This window comes from Stegodyphus dumicola, chromosome 5 (genome assembly GCF_044657685.1).
Source record: "Stegodyphus dumicola isolate Sdum_Otavi_A_Nest chromosome 5, ASM4465768v1".
NCBI lineage: Eukaryota > Metazoa > Arthropoda > Arachnida > Araneae > Eresidae > Stegodyphus > Stegodyphus dumicola.
The window spans coordinates 136,587,052-136,609,935 of NC_140772.1; the positions used below are offsets into that span (position 1 = coordinate 136,587,052).

The 22,884-nt window shown below is 31.9% G+C and overlaps 1 protein-coding gene across 2 annotated transcripts in view; it reads right to left on the reverse strand.

The window, feature by feature from the left end:
- LOC118189403 (vacuole membrane protein 1-like) overlaps positions 1–22,884 on the reverse strand; it is a 117,575-nt gene that overhangs the window by 63,762 nt on the left and 30,929 nt on the right. The window contains exon 1 of one of the 2 annotated variants that reach the window (XM_035359997.2): positions 3,419–3,573. The exons of the other annotated variant lie outside the window; for it this stretch is intronic. Coding sequence (XP_035215888.1) covers positions 3,419–3,538 — 120 coding nt within the window. The 5' untranslated portion in view covers positions 3,539–3,573. Of the gene's footprint in view, positions 1–3,418; positions 3,574–22,884 lie in introns of those variants that run through there. 2 annotated transcript variants of the gene reach the window in all.

Sequence of the window (22,884 nt, forward strand, 5' to 3'; positions counted from 1 at the left end):
AGTTGAAACAGCTCAGTCTTAAGCAGTTATTAGTTTGATAGGTACATTTAAATTTGTCGAGCATTTCTATAAAACTAGATATAAAAATGAAATGAGCTTAATTTTAAACTTTAACAAAATATTTCATGAATCTCGGGAATACAGTTGTTGTCCTGGTATTTACAAATTTATTAGAACGCATATTTAAATTGTTTAATGAACAACAGAATCCCCGGATTGCGAAATAAAGCCACACTCTTGTTGGTCATGATGCCAGAAACTACAGGAGAATGTAATGAAGCTACGAAACTAAAGAACGTGGCCTGTAATGTGTTTTATACTGGAAAACGCAAAATTATAACTCTAAAAATTTTCTATCGTTAAAAATTTTATATGAAATGTCAAGACGTGCACGTCTGTTTTAACTCGTAGCATATCACATCTGCAAAAGAAGTTAAATATTATTTAGAAAATGCATTTATGAAATGCGTCTGATGCAGAAATTTATGGCAATAACAACATACAAATATAAAATAGTGAATATTCTTCAATGAATGTCAAATAATGAATGTTCATTAATACTGCATATCTAAAATAAAGAGAAGAGTTATTATTAAACTACTGAATCATAGAAATTCGATGTGTAAATGCTCTGCATTCACATTTTTTCAAAGCACGTAGACGGTTATTATGTGTTTGAGCAGATTCCTAAAACCATGAGGGCTATTTAAATTGCCATCACTTTTTTCTTAATTTTATTTTAAATATCAGAAGTTTTTATCTTCATAAAAATTGAACACAATCCTTTGAAATATCTAAAAAATTTAGTAAAAAAAAAAAAGGAAGCGTAAAATCTGAAGCTGGAACACTGTTTCATGAAATATTCGGTTATCCAAACACGTTCTTTATAATAAAATCTGAAAAAAAATAACTCTACATTTGACTGTCTCTTAGTTCTTTAAAATAATTAACTAAATCGTTTGAGAAAATGCGAAAATTTGTTTAAAAAATATTTCGTACTGAGTACGAAATTTCAATTAAATTCGTTATCTAGAATTATGTTCAAATTCTTATACAAATATAATCGTGAATTAGTCCCATAGACTTTTGATGACACACACGCATTAAGCTATATTAATTGAATCTAAATAGCCATTTCAAGAGGTGTTTTTGTTGTAAAGAACATTTCTAAGAATAATTGATTTCATACAAGACAATTTTTGAAATTAAAAAGACTGATACACAAATTTGATTTGTTTAACCAGATGAAATAAAATATAGAAAAGAGCTTTGGCCCGAAGTGGGATAGGTTCAGACACTGATAAATGTCATTTGATAACTGTTACTGTAACTGCAACAAAAGACCCCTTAATTGTACATTTCATGAATAGATTGATACTGCTCGTGGTTGTTTTCCTACTTAAGCCATAAAGGCTCAGTTGAATAATTGATACACCAGGCCATTGCCTTGAAATTACCTAGTCATTCCCTTGAAATGTTTATGTTTCTTGACAATTCTTCGCAAAAGTAAAGAAATACTAATTTCTTAAAATAAACTATTACCGCAAAGAACACAATCATCATTAAAAGAGTGTATTTATTCAGCCATGATGTTCAGGTAAATGCGAATTCCCTCAGAATTTAGTCTAAGGATGATGGATCCAAGAACTTTTACTTTATGCACTGTTACTTAGCCATTACCATTGCTTTATATGCATCACTTTAACTCACTTCATAAACAAATATTACCCGGAATACTTTTTAATTTCTCTTCACATTTTAGTATGATCCTCACTACATCCAGATGAGAATGAATCCTTGAGTAAATATTACACATAACTTGCTCGTCCACAGAGTATAAGCAAAAATAAAATTCGTCGGACCATGTGATCGTTTCCCAGACATTGATTATCCTATGTGATAAATACATTTCAAGTGTTTAAGATGATAACACCAAATAACAGGTAATTTCACATTCAACAACATACGATGAATTGTAGAATTAACTACATTAGGCCCATCATAGAGATGAAAATGATGGGTATTATCAGCTACTATACCCTTCCTAGCATTGTGGCCAAGAAGAGATAGCCTGCGATAATTTTAGACAACGTAAAAGCGTAATACGCTTGTTGATGGCTTGAAAGATCATCTATTTGGCATTGTGTTTGAGAAAATCTATTACGTAATGTAAACAATCTGCCAGAGTCATTATTTCGGATATGCTCTTGCTAAGGCGTATATATATATATGGACTGAATTTAGGCAAAACGTTTACCTTACTGTTGTTGAAATGAAATGAAAAACTGATTGAAAATCTCCAATCGAGGTATTATGCTGTTTACAAGTTTACAAGTTACATGCATTACGAAGTTTATTGTTTCTGACAAGAAATTTTAAAGCATATGAGGATATGAGGTCACTGACTTGTAGTTACTCAAAAGTTACTATTCCCTGTTAGTCAAGTGACGTCAGTGAACTCGACCGTTGGAAAGAGCATAACCTTGTTTATCGATTGACCTTGCTGTTATGTGTGTTATTCATTATCTCAGCAAGTGGGCCTCTTTGTCTTCTAGCAGTTAAATTCAACAACTCCGAAATAATTTAGCGCTTTGATAAATGTTTTAATGCTTTTATTTACGAATGAAAATAAGACAAGTAGGTTATTCTATTTGCAAAAATTATACTGCTGTCATGCTCGATGAAAGGTATAATCTAAAACAGCATAACTTGATTTTACATATGAGTCTAACAATGAAAGTATATACATAATTGTCATTGTAAAAAATTATCCTATTGTATGGTGCCCTTGAAATATGAAATTTTTATATGTTTTAATTTCTTTTTTATCGCATAAATTACAGATTTTTTAATTCAATGTTTAACTAAATTAAAGATGAGAACCAAAAACAGTATCGATAAATTGCATTAGGTATTTTAATTTCCGATAAATAGTGTAAGCTGAAGCAATTTAAAGTATTTTGCAGTAAAAGTCTTAAAGGCTAAATATTCAAGTACTCTGTGACTACTTAATGAAATTTCATTGCAATTAATGAAGTGAAACATCAGCACTTAATTAAAAATACTCATAAAAGTTCTCTTACCTTTCGTAATTTATTGAGAACTTCATTCCAAAGTGTACTTAACGTCAACATACGGAGATAAAGTGTACCATAAATGTTACGTACCATTGAAAATATCTGGGTTACCAACACTCCGTTTATCTAGTAACTTATCAAGAATATTAAAGGGTAAAAAAGCACAATTAAAAAATAAAAATTCTCCATCATTTCGACGTTTAAAAATAAAAGAGACGATAACTTCATGTAAATAACATTGAAAGTACACAGGAATATATAAGTTCTTTTCAAAATCCAAGAATTCTAAAGAAAAAAAAATTTAAAACAGTTACCAAACAGTAGAAATCAAAGATATTAACCTTCTTATTCGCATCGCAACTAAGTTCCAAACAAGCACCATTTTCATATCCCTGAAGCCTCATAACTAGACTATTACAGAAATACTGGACATAAGACATAAAATGACAAATCTGCTCCATAGAGGTACAGTCTGGGGTAAAAGAACAATACTCCTAGATGTTAAGAATGAAACAATGAAATACCCACCCTTTGGCTGGCACGAATTGAAACCGCGCCAACTACGGCGCTGATTCTCGAACTCGTCGCGTTTGTATCTGGGACGCTGGCACTGATTTTGATGGCTTTCTTAATTTAAAATAGGACTCAAAGCAATTCTTATTATGTCACTTAACTCTTTTTATAGTCTAAATTTATAAATTCGGTGTGACATAAATTACACTACGGTGAGCAAAATCTCGATGTGTGTACTTCAGATGAGATTCGTAGACTCAGACGAAAAGTCAGGAGTCAGGATATTTCGTGGGAAAAAAATAATCATGTTCCGTAAAACCCTTTTATCTCATGGGCGATACTCCCGTGTTAGAGCACATTACCGAAGTTTCGGATATTCGTTGATATTGGCTAAAACTACATATAAGTAGTGCATTCTGGAATAACAAGCTCAGCAAAAAAAAGTTATTTCCTAAGGATTAAATATTTCATTATAATTGAAAAGATTATTTCATTAATTCAAAAAATTAGATGGGTTACTTTTTTAAATACAATTCAATTTTCATAGTAGACACTTCGAGGAATCTCTTGTGAATTACGTACTTAAAGGCCATAACCCGGTAACTTAGAAGAATGTCGGTTACACGAGAACTTTAAAGAATAACTACTCTTTATGCCTTTAGATCAAGGATTCCCAAACATTTTGTACCTTACAGCACATTCTGGAATATCGGTGGGGTTGCGGGCCCATTTATTCCTTTAAGGTTAATTTATAAGTTGACATAGTTAATAATATACATAATATGCATGAAAAGTTATTCCAGAATTATAATTTGAAGATATAAAAAATATTTAATTGCATTCTTATGTGAAATTAATAATTACTAAATACTAAAGACAAACGTTTGTAATATCTGGCATTGCATTTCGTAGGCCTTTGCTTCATAATTAAGAGAACATATTCTTGCCCATAAAAATCAGTCATCAAGATGTTCGTCTTTAAACCGAGATCTGCACTTTTATTTCGTGATGTTCATTGTTGAAAACACTAACATTTGACGTTTTTAAATTTTTAACAAATAACCGGGTGAGAATAACAAATTGGCCGGGACGTCGTGACCATACCTTAGAAGTGAGAATTCCAATCAAACCGCTATGTCTGATAAGCCCCATTTAAAATTATCACATATGTCATTATAAATTAATAATCTTTTTAAATAAATACGCTTATTAAACGCCTCTAATTAATTACAAACCATCGTTGCTGTGCATCAGTGGGCACACCAAAAACCGTTGACGGCCGCAATGGGGCGTGCGGATGTACGTTTGGGGACCCCTGCTTTAGATTATCCTTATTAATCGAGGTTCGTTGGAACTCTTTTCTCCACCAATATTTCACTAAGAGCTCCGCAAGAAACGGTGATGAATAGGCTAACTTATGAAAGTGTAGTTTTGAATTCTTCTAATATTTAATTTCATATACCTAATTTTACAAATAATAGTAATTTTTCTAAATTACTATAATTTGCCTTACTTTATCTTAGCAACTCTGCCAACAAGCAGTAAAGTCATTGTAGTTATCTCTCATCTCTCTCTCTCTCTCTCTATAGAGAAAGAGAGAGAAAGAAAGAAAGGTGTAGATACATATGCAGATACTGGTTATTAATTTTAATGATAAATAAATTTGAGAAAAAATGTAAATAATTTTTTTAAACAAGCTACTGAAGGGAAGATTTGGTTTCGTTATTTGAATATGGCAAAGCTTACTATCTAAGGGTTATTTGCATAAAGGAAAGGATGCCTTCGTAGTGGAAGTTCTAAGAGAAACTGGCTCATATTCAAGTTACACATGGGGAAAATCACGAAAACGACCCGTGAAGCCAGCCCGTTCGCTTGGGTTCGAGACCAGGATGAAGTACCAGTATTTAACAGTCTTTAATCGTAACACCCTAAGTCCCATGGTGACTCGAGATATTCTTCAGAATGTATGGCGTGAAATGGACCACCGCTTAGATGTTGTCATGTTACCAAAGGGAGTCACAAAGAACATTTATTTAGGTACGTAAACAAAATTTTGAACTTCCTTTTATATTCTGTGTAATTCTTATCGATAAATTCTTTTCAATTAAATAGTTATACCTATTTGTATTGCTGTATTTATTTTGAATCGCCCTGTGTTATATTTTCCTCGTGAGCATTGTAAACAGAAAGGAAATTATTAACAACAAGTCATATTTTTTATTTATGGTTTTGCTAAGACTCGAATAATATTTCAAGATCCGTCTAATTAAAGTTAAAAATACAAAGGGTATTTTTTTAAATGTTAGTTCTGACAGCCCTTTTTGCTGGCCTTTTTTCTGCATCGTGATTTCCATGATAGAAGGTCTTTTCATAAAATTTCCAGGGGTATTGATTTTCCTTCCTCTTCCATTACGTTCTTCTTCATTGCGCTTGGAAACAACTCTTTTCAAGAAAACAGAGGCACGATAGTCCATAGGGCAAACATCGGACAACTTCAGAGAAATGCGTTGAAAAGGTATATATGCATTACCTATCAGACTTCATTTTTTTTTTTTTTTTCAAGGAATGCAGTGATATTTCTCGAAATAAGACTTTCTTCTTTGTCTGAATGAAGCTTCACTCTTTGAAAGTCACTGGGATAAATAAATGTAATTTCTTTTGTAAATATCGGAAGCAATACTTTCCCTTGATAGTTCGTTGAGATGATTTTAATATCCCCCCCCATCTTCTTATTTTTAATTTCCCACTACAGGAGAATCTTGAAATAGTAAGGTTATAAGGTGTTTCTCCCGCCTTCTTGGCATCCCTTCGTGGTGTGTAGTGGTTAGCACGCTCGGCGCTTCTCGAGAAGACCGTGGTTCGATTCCCGGCGAAGGCGTTGCTCGTTTTTCACATCTTCTGCTTTCAAAAAATACATAATATCTCTACAGTGGCGCCCGAACTAGAGGGGGTGGTGGATTCTCCGCCACCGGGATTTGGCGACTAGGTCCTCTAATCCCCAGTCGCCTTTTAATACGGGGAGTATATAAGGTATTTATCCCACCTTCTTAGCATGCCTTCATAGTGTAGTGATCAGCACTCTCAGCAATCTATTCGAGAGGTCCGTGGTTCGATTCCTGGTGAGGGCATTGCTCATTTTTCACATCTCCTGCTTTCAAGAAAAAAACCTTTAAAAAAAGGTATTAAAGGGCACTTCTCTCATGCATCCCTATGATGTAGTGATCAGTGCATCCAGTTTACAGTCGAAGAATCTCATGCTCAGTTCCTGGTGAGAAAGACTAAATTTTTAAGATTTTGTCTCAAAAAATTTGATGATTCTACACACTAATGTTTCAATATAATTATGGATACCAATTTTAAAAAGTAAATCAATCTGCATTATTACGTCATTGTCACATTTGTTGTTTGCAAAAAAAATCAGAGTAGTAAAGGATATGCAGCGCATTATGAATAAGAAAAAAGGAATGTAACTTTTCTATTCTGTATAATACTTCTGTAACTGAACTTCGAATGGCAAGTCTTTATCAAAATACGTAAGATTTAAAGGAACACTAAGGATATTTGATTTAAAATAAGAGCAAATGTAAAATTTTACTTCAGCATAATTATCTGAACTTTCGCCAAAGTTGCTAAATGTAATTGAAACAATATACAAAGAAAAAGTCCATTTAAAAAAAGTTTTTAAATATTTTCATCTTATATTATTCCGAGGGAAAATTTAATCTGCGGGTCTCGAGTAGAAGTAAATCTTAAAAAGTGCAAATAAGTAGAAAGCTAAATTCATTAAAAAAATTCGCGTGACTTATAAATGTATCGAATTAAGAAATTTAAAAGTGGCTATCATTCAAATCCGTGTCGGCGGGGAGATAATGGCAAACTCTGACACTGAAGTCTAGAATACTCTCGGTCTGTAGTAAAATCAATCCCATCTCAAGATCGCCTCTAATTCTCCCGATTTAATTCTCTCGAATAGCTACATAAAGATGAAACTATAGTATTCTGAGGTGATGTAAAGTATAACCTAAGTTTAACCTAAGTTTATAACAGTTATTTTTAAGTTAAAGCTCCTTTCCTATCTCTCCTAATTTCAACTTACAATTCCTAACCAGAATGTGTTTTTAGAATCGGGTTAAATGCAAATAAGAAGTAATAGTATTTAAGTCGAAGTTCCACTGACTTCGAGAGACAGCCTCAGAGTTTCTGACTAGCACGCGTTTGCCTTTTGGCCACATATCTCTAAGCTGTTACTACGCCGTATTACGGGCCCTTGATAGTTTCGCTAGCTGATTCTATATTAGAAACTGTGTTAGCTTCGGCTAAATCTCTTTAGTTAGTCATTAGTTAAGTTCTTATTTCTTACACTTTTGTGGTTAAGCTCAAGTGGAGGCTTTGTTGTACTTCCTGAGAAAGGGACCGTCTGTACACCTTTAGTTTGAGAAATAAAGGGCAATTAACCCTTCTTGAGTGTTACGTCTCTATTTCTGGACTTAAGCGATTATTCGCTTAGTAGTTCCTCAACACTGAGTTAATAGTTAAAAGGGAAGTATAAATACAGTATAAATAACTACAGTATAAATAACGCATATTACAGTATAGAAAACGCATTTACGATCAGAAACTCTGTTTTTATTACACAGGGTCAGGATTTCCTTGCACGGTTATTATGTTAAGTATATTAATTAGTAGCTACTAATGCTAATAGTGTGAAATCTCAAAAAAATTATTACTAAACATAATATTGTTCCTTGAACGTTTGGTCAATCGCAAGTATCAAAATGTTAATAGACTGCAAAAACAAGATAAATAACTTCTGTTACATATATGGAGCAGTTCACTTTTGTACCAAAGCATGCAGTAATAACTACAACCAAAAAAGCCTTCTGCCGTGTACTTTGCGCGCAAGATTTGCGATCTACACCTTGGATACTTAGATCCGAATACTTCAGATGTTCAGTCTTAGTAGATATTTAATGGACACCAGCTGAAAGCGTGAATCGCCTTATAACAAGTTGCAATTAATTATCTTGGAAACAAAACAGCAACCAACTACAGAGCACAAAGAAAAACTGCTCTCGTTGTACTAAATATTGGACTCAAGTATATCATTGGAAATTTATATCTTGCACTTTACTTGAATTTATCCCGTGAAAACTGTGGTGCGATGCAAACAGCGATGAACGAGGAGAAAGATTTCAAAGAACATTTCATTGTTTGAGAAGCAATGAAGGCAAATGGTGATGCTTGCGAATTTCTACTGGACGATATTAAGGGATGCAACAGAAACTGAGCACAAAAGACAAAAAGGCGTCGTAAAAATTGCAGGTTGAATATCGTATATATATCAGCATAATACATTCCAACGTAAAATGTAAAACAAGTATCTTAGAAAGAGAAGTTAATCTCTCACAACAGATTATTTTTATCTCAAAATATACAAAGAAAAGCAACATCCATTTTGGGAACATTCGACAAATCAAAATTTATTGTCTAGTGTGAATGTAATTTATATGTGGCTTATAAATATTTAAAATACCTTCAGTTTAACTTCCTTCAGTATTTCAATTTAAATTCCTATCTCTTTTGATCTTCTATTCCCTCCTCCCCTTTGCGAGGAATTAAGATTATCTTTGTCAATTACTGTTACACATAAGAAACCGTTCTAGTTTTGTCTTTTCAATTAAACAAATATTCATGAGCATTTCTTCCTTAGAATAAAGCATCTAGAAAATCATTTTGCTGTCTTCAAGCATGCTGTTAATTAGAATGTAATAATATGAACTTTGATTGGGATACCAAAATAAAGAATTCTCAGAAATACCCCTGAACTTTGCATCCCACCATCTTTCAGTTCAATGAATATCAATTTTCTCTTGATTGATGACAAATGGCTTCTCTTCACATGTGCTGTGAGCCGTGACTCCAGAAAGCTGGCAATTACATACGAGGAAGAGATAGTAGGTATATAATACTAATCATGGTAGCACTCCTTTCCATATCCAAACAGATGGATTACAAGGTTTACCTTCCCATTTTAATCCCTGTAGTCCTACGTGAATTATAGAGTAAAGTGAAAGTAGGTTTATTTTATATTTATTAGTAAAACTGAACTTATGCTTATTACTTTAAGCGATGTGACCAAGCGAAGTAAAGAATACAAATGTTAGGCATTCTGCTCTATCTGACTACAATGAATACTGTCTAAAAGAATTATGAGAATCGATCATCTTTGACGTACTCAATCCAATGTCGACAAAGAGATGAGAATATTAATTTTAAAAGAAGACATACAGTTTCATGTCATTGGCATTTAATATGAGCAGTTTTGAACATCATTTCGCTAAAATTTTCCCATTTTGATACCAACTGATATTTGCAAGCTTGTTACTAAAGTTATCACCAGTGAAAATCCTATTTTCCCTGAGTAAAATTTATATATCATGATCACTTTTTTCTCTTTCTGCGCTTATTTTTAATTTTGAATTGAATAAACGGTACCTTCGCTGTTAACGTATTGCGAAAATGCTATGATATTATGATTATTTTAATAGTCAGTACTCTAACATATCTCTAGAACCATTTTTTAAAATTGAGGATTAAAAGGTTGGATGTCCCCCCCCCCGCAGTTCATTAATTTTAACTAAAATATAACAGTAACAAATAATAAGATTTATTTTAGTTTTCTGAAAGCTATTTAAAAAATAGAACACGAGCTAAGTCTGTTGTGCTTGTTTTTATTTTTATTAATAGTTTGACATCTAAATTTTTATTAAGTGGCCTTTTGCTTAGCCCAAATTAATCTCGAAATGGAATTTTGCATCGGTTCGTTATAAGTAACGGATCACTTTTCAAACTGTTGCTATCAAATATTATTACCCTGTACTATTTTTAAAGAAATTAAAAAGTGAAAAAAAATTGCATGAATGTATGTATGTTTCTCGCATTGTAAAAGACCAACAGCACATAGAGCATCAAATTTTAAGTTTCGTATTCCTCCACTCAAAGCTGTGCACCTGGAAGCCCGAATTTTGAGTTTCGATGTAGTTTTACTGTCTATTTCCTATTTTTTAAAAACTAATAAACTCAATGATTTGAAAGCGAGCAGTGGCAACACTATTCAGAATAAAACATTATCTCATGCGTGAGACTGTCTATAGAAATTTCTAAGGCTGTATTTTTAAATATTTTGTGATTTTACTTTTGATTTAAATTTTATGCCCATAAAGACGAAGAAAGTGATATTTAATAAGTAAAGTTAACACACAAAACGTTAATAACAAAAAGACAAAAAGTTTTGTAAGCCATCTTACTAAGAAAACTGAATATTGATATAATGAACTAAGAAAAGACTGGGAAAAAAAAAAAAAAAAAGAAGAAGAAGAAGAAGAAGAGGAAGAAAAGAAAAATATACGCCAACACTTAACGCTGCATTGGGAATTCTAAACCTATGCTGCTGTTAAAAATTTTGCGATTTTGCTGTTGAATTGTAAATGGCGTTAGTACAAAAGAATGGATACTTAATAACAAAGCTAAAAAGACGAAAAAAAGGGGGAGTGGCAGGACTGATTGTTACAGCAGATTGGTAGATTGCGAGTCAGCAAGAATGTAAAAAAACTTTTTGGATGGCCGTTAAAATCTTAAACCTTTAATATTTTTTAAAGTCTTTTGAAAAGATTACTTAATTAAATTTTAATTAGTACTTTCTGTAATTTAAGTCTTTTGAAAAGACTTAAATTACAGAAAGTACTAATTAATTGTATTAGAAATTTTCGTCTGTGTGCGTTCAATTGTGCAACTGATAGCACATCCGACTATCATCAAAAGATATGAATTTCAAATCTCTGCAATGGCATATGCTTTTTCATGCTAACCGCTCTAGATGAATAAGACCAAAATGTAGTCGATGATTATTAGTCATTACCTGGATTTAGTGACTGGGTCTCCTCCCTTCCCAATTTCCTTTTATGTGTGTGGGGGAGAATATAAGATATTTTCGAGTTTCCCTACTGCGTGCTCTCGTGCTATAAGTGGTAGCACATCTGGCTGGCAATTTGAAGATGTGGAATTCGAATCCTGGAGAGGGTATAGCTGATTTTTTATGTTTTGTGCTTCGAAAGAATTTTTGAAAATCTCAACTAGTGAAGTTTTTAACAGAAATAATCCGGCAGCTTAAAGAATAACAATTTGTTTTCTGCATCGAATAACGCATATCATTTTGCATTACCTATACTAAGAAGTTACTGACCACTTTTCAAACTGTTTTTACTGCTGTTAAGACGTTAGCTCAGAGTAATGAATCGATTGAGGCGAATATTTTAACGAGGAAATAATTTAATTTTGGAAAAGAGAATTTTCTCTATCTTAAATCCCTTGTAAATGTTGCAGTATTTATTTCTACAAATAATGCCGTTTAAAATTAGGTGTATTATTCAACACCAGCACCCATGGCCGAGTGATAAAGTCGCGAAACGTCTTCTTCGCTCAGACCAGATTCGGATTTAGATAACTATATACAGTTTAAGCCTGATCGATTTGCAACGCATGTATGAACCAATTTCTGCGGAATTTTATCCAAGAAGAGATAAGTCGATTGTCACCAACTGCTTTGCCGTAATTAATTCTTTAACGAAACAACTTTAGATAGACATTAATTTTAATTAAAAACTCCATAAATATGAGGGTTAGTACATCATCTGCCTCGTATTTATTCGACCTCCATTCGTTCGATTCGAGTTCGTTCGTATCTCCGAGTTAAATCTTTACCGCGTGGGTGTTTTTGTAGTTTTTCCTTATGTATAAAGGAAATAAGAGATATTTTTCTTTAAAAAGTTCTCCATGAAAGCATTTGTTTTCTGTATAATTTTGAAAGATGAGCGTCATTGCTTTGCCGTGTTGAATTAATCAAACAAATAAACCAAGATTTATTTCTCAATTATTAATCGGTCAGAGCATAAATCAAGTGTGAGCATAAATTTCTCTCTTAATTTTTGGATACTCTAAAATAACGAGATGTAAAATTTTTGCAAACAAATAAGAAAACTAAAAGAAAATATTAAATAACAATGAAAAAGTACATTATCTTTCAAAAAATAATGAAAATTGAATAACTAGAATCTCTAAATTCAGCTTTTATTTGATAAATTAAAAAACTGCTAATTAACAAAACGCTCATAAGTTATTTTACGACATTCATTTCATGGAAACTGAAAATTTTTTTAAACTTATTTAGGTACACAAAAATTCTCTAAAGAATATAAATAATGTCGCTAAGCAATTCTTCTATTTTCACTGGAACACATACATATGCATTCAAACGTAGAAACTGAATTGTAAGCAGGTTTTCATTCTAATTTCAGAATTCTCTCTAAATCGTCAGCTTCATCTATTCCCACACACCTACATCTGGGGTTATCCAACACATATTCGATACGTGTCTTCCCACTGAGCGATGAACAGTCTTTGTTGGTGGTTATCTTTTTGTCTGACCTTCGTGCGAGAACAAGAGAGACCATGACAGATGTATTTACCCGGAACATGGAAAAACGAAGTCATCTTCATTATTTTTATCAGACAAGAAAAGAAAAAGAAGGAAAAAGACACGGAAAAACTATGGCGTAATAACTTCCGCGAACGAAACGCATAACGTTTAAGTTTGCGATTTCGAAATAGAACAAGTAATCGAACAAATGATGATAATAATTATGTGATACTAGTAAGTTGAAGAGTACAGGTGCATCACGATATGAATAAAAGAAGCATATCATCATTGACAATGCTTTTGCTAAAAAATGCAAAGCCAGAAACTTTTATGAATCCAAACTTTATTTTATTCCGTTATATTATATCAGATTATTAGAAGTACAGCGAAATTCCAAGTATCCAAAACCCAGATATCCAAAAAATCTCTAGTCGCCTGGATTGAAGAAGGCCAAATAAAATAAAATTTAACGTTAGTTCATTTTCTGCTTCCAATTTAGTTGATTTAAGTAATAAAGATAATACGGTGCGGTGCAGAGTGGTTTACAAAATTTAATTTTACAACAATGAAAATGTAAATAAATAAAATTAAAAAAATCTGAAAGCCTTCAGATTTCATATTACGCCCAAAGGAGCTTTTCTTAAACGTTTTGTGTGTTACCTTTATCCGCCCAAAGGAGCAATTCGCCTAGAAGGGCTATTCATTTAGTTTTGGCATTTTGTGTTGGTTACACGGTGTTTCACTTTTCAAATTGTTGCCACCAAATATTAGAGCCCTTTCTTTACAAATTTTCAAACATTGGGTCAACAAATTTCAATTAAAAATTTCTGTCGCAAAGTGAAAAGCTATCTATATTTTAAAGAATGGAACGAAAGTTAACAAACTACGAAATCCAATCATAAAACTATCACAAGAGAAAATAACAATCGGAAAAATCAAATGCTTTATTTAGGCATAATTTTTGATAATAAGCTACCTGGCACCATCACATAAATTATATTAAAAGTAAATTCTAATAATAATCTAAATATTGTCTAACTCACTGAAAAATACTGCAGTCAGTATTTGAGGAATTTCTTCAAAGTTTCAAAAAATCTGGTATCGTACAGTGATTGAGAAGATTCTCTTACATGGTGCTTCTGCTTGGGGCATGACGCTAAATAAACATGATCAAAGATCCAAATTTGGAAGCCTAAATTTGTAATTTGTTTTATTGTGTATTTCATATTTTGTAAAACTTTAACGAATTTTTGATTAACAAACGCAGTGATTTCAAAGAGAGCAATGGCAACACTGTACACGGGGGAGGGGATATTTTTATCTCCATTGCGCGAGACTGCGTATCGGAAATTCTAAAGATATGCTTTTTTTAAATATTTTGTGATGTTGCTGTTGAACTGAATGCTATGTGTTTTTAAGTGAGAAGAACATGATATTTAATAAATAAAGGTAATGAATGCATAAGACGTTAAAAAAAAAAAAAACGCCTCTTTGGGCGTAATATAAAATCTGAAAACTTTAAGAATTTTTTACTTTTTTTTTTTTTTTTGTAATTATTTCCTTTTGTCGTTATCTTAGTAATGGAATGCAAATTAAATTATGAATGGTTAAGTTTCAATAAAACCTGCAATGATTTAATCTTTAATAGCCCATATTTGTATTTCAGTCTTTATATTTCCTCCAAATATTAGAATCTTTGAAAGAAATTTTAAATTGTCATTAATGGAAATAGCATATGTAATTAAGAAGTAATGTATTCTGATCTGCGAATTCAACATGTCGACGATTTTTGTTTATTAAATACCATATTCTTCGCACTTAAACCACATGAAATTCAATTGAATAGCAATACCACAAAATATTTAAAAACACATACTTTTAGAATTTCCGATAGACAGTCTCGCACGCTGGAGATAAAAAGATTCTTTTTTTTCCCTCCAGTTTTGCGATTCCTCGCGTTGAAATCGTTGAGTTTGATAATCAGAAATTCGTTACAAGTTTTACAAAATACGTCGAAAAGTTTTACAAAATATGAAATAGATAATTAAACTAATGGAAATTCAAAATTCGAGTTTCCAAGTGCGAGTTTTATGTAGATTCTTTATTATTTAATTTATTTAAATGTAACAAAGGGCGAAATACTTAGTAGCATCAATATGAAAAGTGATTCAGCCGTTTATAGAGATTGAATGCAAAATCCCATTTCGAAACTAATAGCCCTTCTGAGCTAATGCCGCTTTGGGCTACTAAGATTATGTACTTAGTTTTAGGGCCTTCCTAAAAAAATTTATGCCATTATTTTATTTCCGTTAAATGAGTTGTTTGCTTAATCAAATAAAAAAAATAACTTAATTGTTTAACTTTGTTGGAAAGAAAGTGTATTTTATATTCTGCTTTGGAGGAATAGCAGTTTAATTACACAATCTTTTACTGAAATAAAACACTATAAACATTCAAACGAAATCACATTGGCCGACAGAAACTAATATACGATTTTCTGAATATCCGGTTGAGCAGTAATTCCGATTACTCTGAATATTTAGACTTCTGCAGCTATAACAAATAGAAGTTTCATTAAAATTATAATTAAATTTCCTTATGAAATAAATAAAAGAAATCCAAATAAAATGCGTTGTTGATAATGCACATTGTCCATATGATTCCAATACCTACTGTGTTCTAATCTTTCCTGATGAAACCTAGATAGTATTATAGACATCCCACATATAGGTTACAGCTAATTTATTGCAAGGTCAAGTTCCTAGAATATTCAGCGTAAAATAAAGCGACAAGAACTTAATCATATCTTTATAAACTTTATAGTTTATAGATTAAAAGTACAAATTATCTTTGCAAATACACGAGTACTATGTGTTTAGTTTATTTAAACTGGGACTAAGCCTTATTTGTTTTGCGTCATAACGTTTATCAGTTCCATTTGTGAGTTTTAGGATCCTTAATCGTATAATCTAGAAAGCACTATACAGAGATATATAAGGATATAAAAATTCGCATTGTATTAAATGATTAGGGGGAAAATGTATTCTAGAAAATTATATCAAGCGAATATGATTTTTTATTTTAAATAGCATGTCTCAGTGAGTATGGGGCATTTTTCACAGTCCCTCATTCGGTCACATAATATCTGTGTTTCCAGGATTTGTATACGTAACCATAAAATTTGTTCACGCATTTAAAATTGTAAAATACAGCTGTTACTTAAGATGCATATAAATTCATAACTAAAATGTATTTTGGAACAATAATGATACCCTCTACTGAATCATATCAGGATAACAAACAAACAAATATAGAATTTTAAATTAGGAGAATAGATAATCACAATTTTAAAGTAAAAACAGAAAAATTACATTTAAAATATACAATTTTAAAGTAAAAACAGAAAAATTACATTTAAAATATTGAGACGGAACCAGAGTAGATCTCACAGAGTATTCCGGAGAAGCGTATATATCCTGTTCGATAACGTTCAGTACTTATGAATTAAGGCTCCGCATAAAATTCCTTTAAGCCAGTTAGCTTATAAATTTCATAAACGAGTCAAAAAAAGTATAGTAGCACAACTTTTCAAGCATTTTTTTAAAGAATAAACGAAATAATTTCTTACATGTCATATCTTAGGCCAAATAGAAACTAAAAAATTTAAAACGTTCATTAAAAACCATGCTAAATAAATATTAAATTACATATTTCTTCTGTGCAAATGGGAAAATAATGGTTATAAAAGCTTTAAAGTGTGCACAAATATTTAAAAAAAACTCTAAAAAACCATTCAAAAATTATGTTAGGCCTCCTTTCCTTTATCATGATTTCATTAAGTATTCTTGCTATGGATTTCATGAGATTTTGACAGAAATTTCTTTCTATCCTTCCCATAGTGTGGTGAGGTTTTCTAAAAGTTCATTTAGATTGAAGATTTTAAATGTATTAATTTCATTTTACGGATGATCCAAAAAATGCCCAGTAGAGCTGAGGTCTGGACTCTGCGCATGAGCTTGGATTACTTGTAAGCAATTATACAAAATCCACAGTTTAATAACGGGGGCAGCCCCCCAGTCTACCTACCCGGCTTAAATTAATAGGTGCTTTAAAAAAATACACATTGTAGTAAATGCAGTTTGATAATATGGGCATTATGTTTAGGATCATGGTCTTGATAAAGTTTGTAATGAAACTATATGCCCATTTTTAGGCGCTACCTTTCAGGTTTTACTTTAAAATACATGCGTACATTTATTCACTTTGCTATCAATAAAATTTAGATTTCCAATGCTTCACTTATATTCGTCTATAGATATTATCAAATTTTAAAAATATTGAAGCTTTTTGCTCTAGATCTTAATTGTAATCGTGCTCTTCCATTCGCTTTATATAGAGAAACGATTTTCTTCTAGCTATTCGCCTATGAAAATCATATCTTCTCCAATTATTTCTGACAGTTTAGCAAACCTGCTAAATATTCTTTCGACTTGAATTAAGTTTGATTGCACTGATTTTAGAATTACAAATAATAGTTCTGACGACTCTTTTTTCCTCAACTCCTCGAACGATTTGTTCGTGGTTTGTTATCACTCAGATTTGTTTCGTGTATTTTGAAATTATATTATGAACAGAAGATTTGCGTACATTTAACCGTTTATAAGGTAGTTTCTCCCTTCTTTCCACATGCCTTCGTGGTGTAATTGGAAGCAAACTCGACGCGTATTCGAAAGGTCTAAGGTTCGAGTCCCAGTGAGGGCACTGTAATTTTTCTCACGTCTCTTGCTTCAAAATAACCTAACCAGTCTACAAGTGGCGTCCGAACTGAAAGGTTGGTGGACAATAATTTATCACCACCAGGATTTGGCGACTCGGTCCTCTAATTCCCAGTAACCCTTTAAAAAGAGGGAGTAGACAGGGTATTTTCTCCCTCCTTTCCGCAAGCCTTCGTGGTGCAACTGGAAGCATACTCGCCGCGTATTCAAGAGATCCAGGGTTTGAGTCCTAGAGAGGGTACTGCACCATTTTCAGTCTTCTGCTACAAAATAACCTAATCACTCTACAAGTTCACCTAATCTTCTCTCAAATTTTCCGTAAATCCAATAAAAAAATAATTAGTTTTCCCACATCAAAAGAATTTCTGGATTTTTTTTTCTACCCATATTAATATAGTAGTTCAGTCAGAATTTTTTTATTTTTCCAGATTTGAAATCCTCTTTTTTTTTTTTTTTTTTTTTTTTTTTTTTTTTTTTTGAGAATTGCCTCTTTATCCTGTTTGCTACCCCACTAGTCCCAATACATTTCAATGATAATTCCGTATTTAAAGTCAAGATATTTAGAGTGTCATTCATTTATGAGCTTCATTTAATTTTATTCATTATAATAGTTTTAATAATAGGTTTGAGGCTTTGCCTTGTGGTATTTCCTTTCCATGCCTTAGACCTCATCCATTCCAAAGTACAGGATTATATTTTCAAATATGGGCCTGAGCACTGAAAGATAAAGAATTGATAAATGAAAAAATTCTTTCTGAAACAGAACGATTTCGGTATTTGAAAGAGTAATATTAAGAAGTTACACTAATGCTAAATAAAAACTACATTTTATATAGGACAATAGGCGAAGATTCTGTTTCCTTAGTGTCATAAGAATAAATTAAATAACGTAAAGATAATACAAATAACGTAACGGGATCATTAAATGTCTTGTAGGCAGTAAAGATAGATTTACAGAACCGAATGGGGAAATGGCAAAGAAATGGAAGCGCCTCTCAGCTTATTTCTCTTAATTGGATATTGTGTATAGTTTTTCTATCGGAAGTAAATTTATCTCCCAGCAGAGCCTTGCCATATTTCTATCTGCGAAGCATCAATTTTTCTTAGAGTACCTTTTCTAACTTTCGTGACCTAAGTAAACTTAGACATAAACGCAATTTTTTCCTGTTTAAAATGGAAAGCAAGTAGATAATAAAAACATTTTTCACACAGACATAATAAGAAACCTTTCAACTTCATTTTTAACTGTTTTATGCAATATTATCGTTATTTTTAATAGGTATATATAGCATGAAAATGTTTTAGAAGAAATTTATAATATAATTTACGTATATATGAAATACGGTTAAGCCCATTCTTATATCCTTGTGATCCTGCCGAGTGCTTAAGACCGCTGAAAGTTAGTAATTGACCTAGGTTCGAACCCAGGAAAACAGACTGGTTGCAAGGTTGGTTTCCATACTTTTGTCCATGTGTAACATGAAAATAGAGCTAGTTTCCCTTAGAAACCCCTCCACGAATTTTCACTCCATTTTTTCCAAATTCAGTTAAGAATTATGAGGTTCAGAAATTTTCTAAATGAAGCACATTACAAATTACTTTGCTACTTGCTTGTTTAACTAAAAAAAAAAATCGTTTCACTAAGTAAACTTAGAAGTAATGGTGTAAAATAAGTCGATGGCGTAGAATGCTGAAATGATGATCCATAATGAATAGGAACCTGGCAGTCGAAGCATATTAGGTCTTCATTTTTTTTTTTTTATTATTTCAGCGGCTTCATTTTTTAACATCTTGCGGCCACAAACAATACTTGAGTCTATTTCAAAATGTTTACATTTTTGATAGTTTTGCAATAAGAAGTGAGCTGTAAGCAGTAGTTCAGCTAGGCCGAAGGGTCGAAAACAAGTGCGTTATGTTAAGGATGAAATTTTAATTCAGACTGAGTTAGTTTGGGTTCTTAATTACTTTCATGTTTGGAAATTATTAATTATTCATTTAAATACAAATTTTACGGATTAATTTTTCGAAATTAAAAGAATTCATTCAAACATATGAGGAAGCCAAAACGTGATCATACCCAAATTAATGCAGTTTTTTGCGGGAGGGTTAATTCCCCTTGATAAGTCAACCCTCTTCTAGGAAATCGGAAATGATTTACTTACTTTTTACATATGTACACTTTTACGTATATACTATCCTTTTTCTTTTTTAAATTGTACGTTTTTGATGCATACCATTACAAATTTTAAACTTCTTTTGAGCTTATTACAAGTTCTTAATAGTTTTAACATAGTCCTCTTAAGTATTAACATTTCCTAATTTCAGTTTACAATAATTTTTATACTCCTTTTCCTGTGAGATAATTATAATAGAAAAGTAATAATTATACATATAACTTCATCAATTAAAAGAAATAATTATACATATAACTTCATCAATTAAAAAAAATAAATGCATTATGTTTGGCAATTTAAATCACAATTCTAGGTACTCATTGTTATCTTCACTCAAAATGTATCAGTTTGAAATATACGTTTATATATTATTTCTTAGGGAGCTTCCGCAGTTGAAACCATTGCACGACGCATGATTTTATAGCGTAATAGCTAGAATTGCTATAAAATTGCTACGCGCCCAATAATATGATTTTTTAAAGTTCAGATTTAATTAGTTATAACTGCTTGGTGTCTTGAAAAGAAATTTTTTCCCCAAATAAGAATTAATCCTTAAATTGTCAACTTCAGAAAAATACGAATTTAATTCAACTAATATGAGATGACTGTGATATTGCTCAATCTACTATCTGCTATACTGATTAAAGCCCTGAATACTAGCATATTTCAACTTCCGACTAACAGGATAGTTTTAAGGATATTCTTTAAAGTATTTCAAATGTATATGAGTCAGTCTTTAATAGAAAGCAGGTAATGATGTTTTTTGTCATACTTATTTGCTTAAATTTTTTACACGCGATAACATGGCAGATGTACAAAAGATCACTACCTCGCAATTGTCATCTTTAATTCATTCAGAAAGAATAATACGGAAATTCATTTCTATTAACATGAGTGGAGATGATTTTGTTGCTAATAATATATAATTGTTTTCTATTTAAGAATAGTAGTAGGTAGGAACATTGCAGCAACCTTGCTAAAAAGTTACCGCTTTACATTTTCTTTTTCAATTGTTTTCTATTTATATATATCTCATTATGAATGATATAGTTTTACTGAATAAATTTACGTGAAAGTGGCTATCACCGGCGCAAAGTTACTTTTTCGAACTTGTTTGCATCACTGGCAAATCACTCGAATTCTTAATGTTAAGAATAATCTTGTATATCAACCAGTATGCGTGTGTGTGTGTGTGTGTGTGTGTGTGTGTGTGAGTATGGCAAAGACTTGAGGGCTATCTGCCTAAGAGGAGGGATGCCTTCGTGGAGGAGGGATGCCTTCTAAGGGAAACTGGCTCGTATACACGTTACACATGGGGAAAACCACGAAAACGCCCATGCAGCCAGCCCGTTCGCGGGATTCGAACCTCGGACCGAACTACCAGTGTTCAGCGACTTTACCGCTCGGCCGCTGGTGGGCCCTCAACCAGTATGCGATGTCGAAAGAATCTAAAAAATAAAAAAAGACAAAAAAAAAATCTTAAAGGTTTTAAATTTTAAATTGCGTGTAAAAAGGCGCTTTTTTTTTTTTTTTTTTTTTTTTTTTTTTTTTTTTTTTTTTCCCCGGTCTTGTGTGTTACCTTTATTTATTAAATATCACGTTCTACGTACTCAAACTATAAAATTCAGTTCAACAGCAATATCGAAAATTAATTTTAAAATGAGTATATCTTTAGAGTTCCGATACAGAGTCTTGCGCGCTGTAGGTAATTTTTTTTTTTTTTTTTTTTTTTTTTTTCTTTTTCTGTTGTGTGTTGCCATTGCTCGCTTTGAAATCGTTTAGTTTTTTAATCGAAAATTCGTTGAAGTGTTACAAAATATGAAATCAATAATAATATAAATTTCAAATTCAAATTAGGGCTTCCACATGCCCATATTCTATGGAAGATTACGTTATTCAAATTCTGATGGCTCTAGGTACCGTTGTTTTATCACAATGCGAGAAATATACATACATTTATGCAGATTCTTCATTATTTAATTTCTTTAAATATAAGACAGGGCTATAATATACGGTGGCAACAATTTGAAAAGTGATACAGCCTTTTAAAGTTTTCGACGCAAAATGCCAAAACGAAATTAATAGACCTTCAAGGCAAATTGCCCCTTTGGACTAAAAATTCTCAGTAATTTAGTTGCGGAATATAAAAAAACCAATCATTCTTAAAAAAATACACAAGATATAATCAGAACACAAAAACCGAAGGAATAAAAACGGCTTATCAATTTGCTGAAAGCTTTCTCATGGACTAGCAAACGACATGTCACGTATTCTAAAGAAGCAATGCAGATGCGTGCAAAATTTTTTTCATTCATCTTTTCAGCGTAATATCCCGCTGTAGGAAAACAGTGGTTTCTTTCTTTTGGCAAAATGAAGATTTCCCTGAGGGTAGTTACGCGACAGTGAATAGCATTGTCATCGAACTCTTGAAGTTCACTCGTGCCAGCTAAAACCTCAGCAGAATTTTACCCTGGAGCTGAGAAAGGAACAACTCTTTTTCCAAGATTCTGAAATACTCTGAAATTCCTAAATTAGTTGAGCTAACATCTAATAAATCATTTAATATATATTTGGAAAAGAATTTCTTCTCTGTATCGATATTAGAAGCTGATATAGATATCATTTTATCTTAATAAATTATTATTCATAACTGATTCTAATTTATTCACAACAGAAAGGTCTTAGTGTTTTCATTTCTGCCATATATTATATGTAAGAAGTGTTTTCAAATAAAAACTTTACCAGACAGGATGCATGAGAATACCTGAACTGTGATCCTTTATAAAAGTGAATTTTAACCATATGCTATTACCAAATTTCCTGCGTTACTTATTATTAATGCTCAAGATACCCTTTCCTAAACCCCCAGT